The sequence below is a fragment of the Neolamprologus multifasciatus genome, chromosome 18, assembly GCF_963576455.1.
Source record: "Neolamprologus multifasciatus chromosome 18, fNeoMul1.2, whole genome shotgun sequence".
NCBI classification, from domain to species: domain Eukaryota; kingdom Metazoa; phylum Chordata; class Actinopteri; order Cichliformes; family Cichlidae; genus Neolamprologus; species Neolamprologus multifasciatus.
This window is the reverse complement of record NC_140456.1, coordinates 10,293,127-10,303,611: the sequence shown is the minus strand read 5'-3', so window position 1 is coordinate 10,303,611 and position 10,485 is coordinate 10,293,127. Positions and strand designations below refer to the sequence as shown.

General features: G+C 41.9%; 1 protein-coding gene across 1 annotated transcript in view; it reads right to left on the bottom strand.

Moving 5' to 3' along the window:
• Positions 1 to 15: 15 nt before the first annotated feature.
• st6galnac3 (ST6 (alpha-N-acetyl-neuraminyl-2,3-beta-galactosyl-1,3)-N-acetylgalactosaminide alpha-2,6-sialyltransferase 3) overlaps positions 16 to 10,485 on the bottom strand; it is a 100,181-nt gene continuing 89,711 nt past the window's right edge. Inside the window, exons 4-5 of the mRNA XM_085141456.1 lie at positions 9,643 to 9,750; positions 16 to 4,496 (exon numbers count right to left, since the gene is read on the bottom strand). Coding sequence (XP_084997582.1) covers positions 4,307 to 4,496; positions 9,643 to 9,750 — 298 coding nt within the window. The 3' untranslated portion in view covers positions 16 to 4,306. The remainder of the gene's footprint in view (positions 4,497 to 9,642; positions 9,751 to 10,485) is intronic.

The following is a 10,485-nucleotide window of genomic DNA, read 5'->3' as shown; positions in this document are numbered from 1 at the left end:
TATTTTCTTTAAAAAAAAAAAAAAAAAAAAAAAAAAAGCTCTTGCATTTGAAAAAAAGAACTTCTGGAAATAAAGCTACCTTATTATCTGCCTGCATCTCAGCCCAGTCTTTTATTCAGTCCCCTTCCTGCGAGCCACAGATGATTCATGAGAGCCCATAAGAGGATGTATTCTTCATAATATACTGTATAATGCATCCTTGGGTTTTCATCCAGTGTGCTCCAGCTGAGAACAATGCAGTGTCTGTTGCTCAGGAAATAACCAACTACGTGGCCTGCAGCAGCAGAAAAAAACTCGACTGCACACAAACGAGTGCATCAACAAAAAACAAACAAACAAACAAACAAAAAAGGCATCAATGCTTAAATTAAAAACATGCCACAAAAGGAGGATTGGAGATAAACAGAAAAAAACAGCACTCTTCTTCCACTTGTGAGTAAACAAACAAAAAGCCTTCAAATAATTCATCAAAAAACCCTAAAAACACGTCAAACGTGTCTCAGTTTCGCAAGTCTCAGTTTCTTGTATTGATGTGAAGCACTTTACAATGTAGGTTGAAAACTACAGCAGAAATGCAACTGCTTACTGGAGAGCTGCCAGATGACTGCACAATCGTGTGCTGAGCGAGATGTATAAAACACGTATGTTAAATGTTTAACATGCATGGCCTACTGTACCTATCCACGCTTCAGTGTCTATGGCTGTTTTTTCCCCACGGGAAGGAGAAGAAGTATGATTTCCAACTCTGCCGGCCCAGATTTCATTTTCATGCTCTAATACTTCACGTACACGTGGAGGACACTTTGATCCACTGCTACCCGTCGTGCTGGGTTTCCAAACACCTCTTGAACACGCGCCATCCCCGAGGAAATCTGACCGCTGACCCCGCCTGTGTTACGGCCGTCTCCTATCCGCTGAGCTACACCGGGAGGAATTTAAAGCAGCGCGGTTTTACATTTTGCCGATGCGCTCATCAGCTGGGCTGACTTATAACGAGTGACAAGGTGACAACAGTTTTAAGTAGAGATGCGGAGCTTTCGCTGTGCTCTCTTGGACTGAAACATACTGTTGTTTTCAGAAGTGCATCAGATACACAAGAATGCAGAAAGCTTGATTTTACTGATGCGCTAAAACTGCCCTAAAATTGACAATAAAATCCACATGCCAGCTTTTTCCACAGCTTTCAATCACAGAAGACTGTCTTCATCAGGGGAAGGCTTTGCTCAGCTGTCATACAGATCAAGCAGTCGAAGTGTAATCTCAATAGGATTTCTTATAAGCCTGCAAGAAAGTTCTGTCTAGACCATGGAAATAATGGTTAGACCCCATTACTGTAACTTTCGTTCAAAACTTAAACGAAAAAATTTTTTTTTTAACAAAAAGCAGTTTTCACACATGGACTGCTGCACAGAACCTTTCTAGGACAAACCCAACAAAGGTGGAGGTGAGACTGCAAATGTCTAATGCAATTAAATCAGGCATTAGCTGGTCTTTAACCCGCCAGCTCACTTGTACAAAGGCTGTATGACGTGTGCCGATGTGAGAGCAGAGCATCTAATATTACATGCAGCGAGTGCATCATGTGTAATGCCTCCAGGAAGTCTTATTTAGGCATCTCCCTCACCCTAAACCACACAGAGTATTTCCAGGATAGCGAACACATCTAAAACGGACTATTTCCTGCTGTGCGATACATATGAGGAAAGACAACTGTGGAAAATATCCCAACCTGATTCTCACAAAATTGTCCAAAGTGCATGTGTGAAAACGGCTTCAGGCAAACAACACTGACAGAGAGAGTTTAGAAAACTGTTACAAAGTAAACTGTTAGAGGTGGAGTCTGAAAGTCCTTTAGTGTACCTCGTCAAAGTAGAAAACTCTGAAAAAAGAAAAACCTTTAAAAGTACTTTGTGGAGTTTGTGACCTCTAATATTGCTCTAAATGTTTGGTTGTTTCTTTTTTCCTACGAGTGGCTCCACATTTTGCTTGTCACAAAATGGGGCTATGAGAGTGTTTTTAGAGTAGGGAATCCATTCATTGTAGCTGTTAAACCTCAAGGATACGCACAATGACTTCTGAATGTAAATCTAAATGTTCTTTATTGATTAAACAAAACTCCACAGGGCGCCTTTAAACTTGAGGTACATCCAATACCTTTGTTTTTCAAGGTCTCCAGCTACATCTTATGGGCCTTAAAAGCAGCTTAGATGTTGGGGGGGGAAGGGGGGGGGATGCTATAAGGCCAACAAGTTAAGATCAAAAATGAGTTTTTTATATGGTCATTGCATCGTTACAATTGTTTTTCCTACTTACTATACTTACTATCCGAATACATGTATGCAAGTTATAGCTGCCTTGAGGTTTTAGCAACATTAAGCACCTTCTTAATCGTTCCTGTGCCATCAGCAAGTACATTCAGACACCCATGTTCTATGTTTTTACGGGTCTAGAAGGGTTCTCACACAAGATTACGAGGTTACAAATAACTTACAGAGAATCTGAAGCACTGAATTTCAATGTATAGGTGGTACCTGGTTTGAAATGAAATGCAGTGAGTGCAGAGTTGCTGAAACTCTGCTGATATGTAAAAATGTGACTTTTCACCCCCAAACCCCCATTTTTCTTTTAAGTGAAAGTATTAGAAAAAGCTACAAATGGACCTTAAAAAAATCGAATGGATTTCATGCTTATGTTCAGTCAAGTTTTAACCTGTAAACTTGACCTGCAAATCACCATATCAGTGCTCACAGACAAACAGCATAGCCTCCGTGTGTTGTTAGGCATTGATTTGCAGCAATTCTGAGAGTCTGGATCTCAGCTGCAATCACCAGGGAGTGTTTGCATCGAGCAGTCTGTATTTAAAGTCTTTGAGTCGTTCCAGTCGTCCCCTCTGGGCCGCCGCTCTGACCAGGACACTAATCACAGCCTCAGGAGGGGCAGTCGTGGTCACATCCACAGCTACCAGCCAGCATACACACCTCACCACTTCACTGATTATTCTTCACCGTCCTGGAACAGATGTATTCAAATGTAATGGCCCGAGCCAAGAGACACGCACGCTCCATCCAGAGACAAATGGGAAGATGCGTTCACGCAGCAAAGCTTTACACAAAGAGGCACAAAGCTGGATGAGAGTACGAGAGAGAGCATCTTCCTTTGTGTCTATACGATGAACTGCAGAGTATGTTGCAGGCACAATGATAACAGAATACAATTAACTTGAAATGGTTTCACTGCACATATAAATCTCTCTCTCCGCAGGTTCACAAATGACTTAACTCCTTCCGTAAAGACGAAGCTTCTAATTGCACATTGTTCTGTGCGCTGTGATACTCACACTGTCGATTGGCACACTGTTCAAGAGAATTAACAATCTATCTCCGCGGGAATACATTAGCAAACTATCAGGACATCAGGCCAACACCTCAACATGTGTCTTAATCGTCAATTTCACAGCATTATAAAAAAAAAAAAAATTACATAAAGAGGACATCTTTAAGTTGCGTGTATGACCACACAGAAGCAAAAAAGCTGATTTACATCTCCACCTCTGGTTTACCTTCGAGTTCGACTGCAATCTGCTAGTGCTGTCTTTTTCTCGTGACCTTGTTTTGAAGCGTCTTTGAACAGAACGGAGCAAAATTGAATCTGACAGAGCATCTGCCTTCGCCACTCGCTCAGTCAGAGATGAAGGCCTGAATGATACTCGTTATAGATTAATTACAGCCTGACAGAAGACAGACACGCAGAGGAAACAAAGCGGACGAGCTCGTCAGACGTCCAAGCTGATGCCACTCGCCTCCACGGCGGCGGCTGAGCGCTTCTTCTGCTACAGCCTTGAGAGAAAATGTAAATTCGGCCTCTGTGATGTGTAGAGAATACGGAAATCTGAGCCACTGAGGTCACTGCGAGTTGACGGACGCTTGTTTCTTCTCCTTTTTTTAAAGTTCAAACCATCCTTCGCTAGACTCACAGAGCAGCGAGCGGATCGATTAGTCAGTGCAGAGCAGCAGGCCTCAGCTCTAAAATTCAGGAGACGGCTTTAAATTCAAAAAAGCAGGAGATGTGTCATTGCTGTTCACGTTGGTCAAACTTTTATGTATTTTTTTTTCTTTTTTTTGTATGAGGCTCCATGTGTACCCAACCAGGACTTTAAAAACAACCTTTATTAATAGATATGGGCTGGAATTTGGGCAAAAATGGCCGTGTGTTGGTTAGTGTAACTGCAGAGATTCATTTTGTCTCTGTGGATGATAGTTATGATGATGATGATGATAATGATGCTTCCATGCTGCTTCAGCCAGGGTCACGACAGCTGCCACGGCGGGTTGAAGAACTTGATGGCATGAGACTTTGCCCACTTGGCAAAAACGGACTTCTCCGTGATGAAACGGTGTCCTCCATATGGGGCACTCTCGTGCAGGAGATACTCAGCACACTCGTCTCGGCTGCCCGCCTCGTAATAATGGTAGGGAACCTTTTTGTAATCCTCTGTCCTAAAAAGAAGAAGAAGAAGAAGATTATTTACACATTGTTTTAAAAAACTTTCGTCTACAATTGTTTGGGAGTGGCACTATACCTCCTCTGCGCATGTACAGACCATCTCTGCTATACCTCCCTGACTTTGGCTACGTTCACACTACAGGCGAAAGCGCATCAAATCCGATTTTTTTGACCCTATGCGACCCATATCCGATCATGGTATGACAGTGTGAACAGCACAAATCCGATCTGGGTCACTTTTGTATGTGGTACTGAATCCGATACATATCCGATGTTTTAGAAAGCGACTGCTGTTTGAACGGTCATGTCGCATTAAATCCGTCTTTTACGTCACAGACACAAGACAGACGCCAATTATCAGCGCCCGAGAAGACATTGCGAACGCTTCCTGGCCATCCCGTGTAGATGTCAGTGAAACTGTTGGGAAGACAACGTTGGAGAAACGTGAACATTTTATTTGTACTGTATAATCTGCAGACTCTGACAGAAATCTGCAACTATCCTTTGAAGCACCGCTCCTCTAAAACAACAATAAGGATCATTATTAGGTTATTTACATTATTATGTAAATAACAAAATAACTTAAAGCAAAAATTGGGAAACGTAAAGTCCGAAGTCTTTATATTAAGGGCCATCAGTCAAACAATATTGTTTGCTCTGGGTCTAAACAGAGCGCGTTGTGTGTGAAGTCTTCTTTTGCGCATGCGGCCGCTTTGAGCGTTCACACTAGAGCGCGTTTGCTGTCACATTTTATTTGTAGTGTGAACAAGCAGACAAAAAAATAGGATTTGACCAAAAAAATCGGAATTGAGCATTAAGACCTGCAGTGTGAACGTAGCCTTTGTCTCCAAACGGCTCAATCTGAGCTGTCTGTCTAATAAACTCATTTCTAATTTTGTCTATCCTGGTCACACTCAGTGAAAAACATAACATCTTTAACTTTGCCACCTCCAGCTTCGCCTTCTGTCTTTTTGTTAGTGCCACTGTCTCCAAACCATAGCAGTTCTCACTACAGTCTTTTCTTTCAGTCACAAATTACCCCTGACACTCATCTTCATCCGCTCCACCCTGTCTGCACTCTCTCCTTTGCCTATCTTGTCCAGTGTCCATTGGTTCAGATGGTTAACCTTGGATATTTAAACTCATCTACTTTCACTACCTCTACTCCTTGCAGCTCCACCTTAACACCCTCAAAGCAAATATCACATTTATAGTGCTCTTTTTCGGCATGAAGCCACGCTGCTGCTCACTGATCGTCAGCTGTTTTCTCAGTCTAGCTTCAACAACTCTTTCCTATATCATCATGATATGGGTTATCAGCTTTATACCTCTGTAGTTACTACAGCTCTGCACATGACACTGCTGTTGAAAATCAGTACCAATACACTTCTCTGTTCTTCGGGCATTCTCCAACAGTCTGGTTAAAAAGTCCACTGCCCTCTCTCCTAGACATCTCCATACCCTCCACAGGTATGTCACACCCATATCTGCTGCTTTCCACTCTTCACATCTGCCCTCACTTCCTCCTTCCTAATTCTCAGCACTTCCCGATTGACCAATTTTCCTCTTCCCGCTCTCATTTTCTTCATTCATGAGCTCCTCAAAGCACTCGTTCTATTTTCTCAGTACACCCTCTTCACTTGGGGATGGCACTGCATATGTGGGGAAAAAAGCTATTAAAAAAAAATTCAGCCCACTCCTCATCTGTGTCTGAGATCAGCTTGAGGCTTCATTAGCCATCACACATATAACATTCGAATTTCCAGCTGACCTGTCAGTGGTTCAGTTGCACTGTGAGTACTGTGGGCGGTAGGTTTTGACAAGGAAGAAGAATGAGTGTGTTAAAAAAAACATGATATCTCTAGTTCTGCTGTGTCAATTCTGATGTTGGAGAAATGCACCGACATAGCATACAAAAGTCTAACAAAAGTGCATACTGTGGTAGTATAGTATTAAAAATTGAGTAAACTAACTGCACTGTAGCCAGGTAACCTTACCTTTATGAACATTTATGAAACTGTGAAAAAGGCACCAGGTGTGTCAACGTGTGTATCAATTATTTGGAATTGAAATACTGACATCTTGTTATTAATATGAAAATGCTTGGGGTCCTAATCCTGCTTTTCAATTTAACTGATGTATTGATGGGACATGTTCAGCTTCGTGTAACGTCAGTCTGCCTGCCTTTGAATTATCCATCAAGTACAAATCTTTTTGTTTACTTTTTTACACTTTGGTAACAGATTGTTCACCTCTGTACACCTTTGAATGTTGATTTAACCCTAACCCGAGAAATCTATTGGATGCTCATGATCTTTGGACCCTCACAGCCGAGCATTAAAAACAGGCGTGATTCTGTCCCATATCTCATACATAAATTTTAGTCCAGAGCACAAGATGTTCATGTTTTCCAAAATGAATCGAAATTTCAATTCATCTGACTTTTTTGACTCCAAGAGGAAAAGGAGCATTTGGCTTGTTATCAGTGTTCGGTTAAAAAAGTCTGATGTTATGGGAACATCACAGTTTGTAGACTTGGCGGCTTATACATCTGAAAAGACACCATTAACGCTGAAAGGTACATAGAGGTACATACTGTTTCCAATTCAGATATTTCACCAATTGAAAACATTTGGAGCATCATAAAACAAAAAACATGACAAATGCAACCCATGACTTTTGAGCAGCGAAGAATGGGACAACATTCCTCTCCCAGAATTTGAACACTTAATATGTTCTCTATTGTGAGTAAAATATGGGTTCATGGGTCTGTAAATCATTACATTCTGTTTTTCATTTTATACAGTATCCCAGCTATTTGGGAACTAGGTTTGTACATATGCTAAGCTATTTTATTTATCCAGGTGTAAACTTGTTTGTCAGGGAACATTTTTAATTTGCTATGGCAGACACTGATGGCAGCCTGCTCCTGTTTCAACATGGCAAATCCCACAGGCACAAATCGAGGTCAGTAAAGAAAAGGTTTTCCCAGTTGGATGAATTGGAATAGGATCTCCAGGCCAGAGTTCCTCAATCTACATCCTGTTAATGCTGTCGTGTATAAATGGGAGCAAATCCCTGCCTAAAGTCTCAAAAATTGTGAAAAAGCTGCCCTGCAAAGTAGAGACTGTTATAGTGGTAGACTATTTGTCTAATGTCTATCCACCTAGTTATCCAGCCAGCTTTTTAACTGCTTATCCAACTAAGGTCACAGCTCACAAACCCATCCCAGCTCTCACAGATACAAGGTACATCCTGGGCAGGTCGCTAGTTCATCGCTGGGCTAACTCAGAGAGACAGGCATTCACAGCTAGGACCAATTTAGATTCATCACTTAACATAACATGCATGTGTGTAACCATAGCACCCCGAGAAAATGTGTTTGCACTAGTCGCTCAGGTTTAAAAACAAAACAAAACATATTGGTATTTATTTTTCTACTGCATATCAAATTAAAACCATGACTGATGTTTGAGTATTTACATATTGTTAAATATATACATATTGATGAATATATATTGTTAAAATTTTCAATCGTCTCTTTCTCACAGTTAAGAGTACATTTAGCGTTCTTGGTTTTGGCTTAAAAGAAATAAAAATCTAAAGTAAGAAAACAAATTAATAAATTATTAAACCATTAAAACGAAGCTCCTTTGAGACGGTGTTCAGTAATTCGAGCTGATTCTGCCGCGAGCAAAGGCTTCTACTCGGCAGGTCTACCTTATTTGGAAAAAGGGGCTGCTGTCGGCGCCCGCATTTATTCAATAAGTAGTCTTTTAACTAAACTCTGATTTACATCACAACAGATTCACTTCTATTCTGAGACAAAGTAAATCTGAAAACATGCAGCAAGCTCGGTAATGTACAGTAATGGATTTCACGATGCGTCGCTCGGTTTAGAGTTTGCATTCAAAAGAAGGGATCAATAAAAACAGAAGGAAGCTTGGAGCAATGGATAAGGTCCATTGTGCACTCTGCCTCTGGTTTCTAATGGCGAGTGACAGCTTTATGAGAGGATGACTTGTGTAACAATTGCACTGAGAGAATGAATACAGAGAGAAGGGAAACAGCCATCACGGCAGCCAGTGGCTCCACAGCGGGAAAGCGACCGTGGCTGTCTGCCAGCTTACAGTAATACAAAGCCCAATCACTGCCTCTCCTCTGTGTCACACAGTGTGCACCAGTGTTGACAAATAAATTCAATTTCACCCTCTCTGCAGCACCTGTTGAAGCACCACTGCCACAGAACCACTGGGGTCAATCCTAACTAAAACCATGAATATTGCCACACAAAAGTTTCCTTCTCCTTGTTGTTCTGGAGCATCCAGCTGACAAAAGCACTTTGCGTGACTCTAAACTGTCAATTCAGAAACTTGGGGAAACACGATATATTCCTGTCCTATGCAGGATGGAGGGAAATAAATGAGAGAGGCAGGGAGAGAAAACTGTCCCTTAACTGCCTCACTGAATCATAAAATCCTCCGTGCTGGTTGAATTATCGCTTCGCTCTGCCATGTGTCTTTATTTCAGCTCCTGCTGTGCACGGGCAGCACAGAGAGGATAAAAGGCAGGATTTTCAGTGTGCATTAGGTAAAAGTGTTTGATTTGGGGGATAGAGAGAGCTCAGGTAGAGCTGCGAGAGGAGGCGAGATCATCAAGGCTGAGATGACTTGAGACTGAGCAGCCATGCCCAGAGCAAGAGCATCTTGTTTGTCATCCCTCCCATGGCCTCGCAGTCAGACAGTAATCACTCACCCCGGAGTCAGAGAGAAGACGACGGGCCCGATATACAAATAAAACTCGAAGCAGAGGAGGAATTGGGGTGCTGCAGCCCAGCCACCCGCAGCCAAAGAGAGACTGCTGCCTGCTGGGTATTCTAGGCAGGGAAACATAATGGTATTCACGGCACAGAGAACCCAATATGGATTTCAGCATAGAAACTCAGCCATTAAATCCAAACTGAGGCATTGGAAATGTAACAGGGCAGGCCGTGGTTATGGGAGGTTGTGATTGGCCGGCGCTGCGGTGAATGTGAATGGAGTTTTCAAAGTTTTGTAGGAACGCGTGCATTTTTCATGCAAGTATAGAGGAAGGAAGATGTGGGAGCGGGTAGCGAGAGTGTGACAGTTCATATCTTACTTGCAATAGGTGTCATTTATCATGCCGTAGATATGGATCTCTTTGCACATGTCCATGGCGAGGATGATCGTGAACCAGCCCGTGCTGAGGTAGGAGCCGGACTGGATCCTGCAACACACAACACAACACACTGTAATATTCATTTGCATAAAAATCCTAATCATTTGTATTGAAATAAAAAATAAAAAAAAACAAGCACAAAGTTTTAAGTATGCCATTTTTCAGCCCTTTGTACACTTCTCTCTTGTGTGATTGTAATTCAGCTGATCTGAGAATTATAATTATCCTAACAGATGTTCTTAGCGTAGGCTGCTCTGGATCTGAGCCTCAGCTCAAATGTATATATATCTACAGAACAGCAAGAAAGCTGGCAGATGCATAACCATATGTCAAGTTTCACATGAGAAATGTTTCTAATTTTAGAGACCAAATAAATATTATGTACAGTGATAATTTAGGGGGTGTTAACATTCACAGTGGCTGTATATAAAAAGATTTGAAGGCTGAGAAATGCTTGATGTTGTTGATTAGCTTCATTCACAGCAGTCTTCCCCTGTGAGTGAAGCAGGCCGGTCAATAACAACATGCATTATCCTTTCATCACCTTCATCATCAGACCCGTAGTTTATGAGCTCTGACCCATCAAAGTTGAAAAAAAGAGAGCTTTGATCATTTTCAAACACAGAGCACACAGACTCAAGATTTTTTTTTAAGAAACCTGATTAGTAACACCTGAAGCGGGTCATAAAATGTGCTTCCCTAGCCTCTTCCAGGCAGGGGGCCCCCCACATACCCCGAGGGCCACTCTTCTCTGCAATGCAAAACACCACCAGGAGCCTTAGA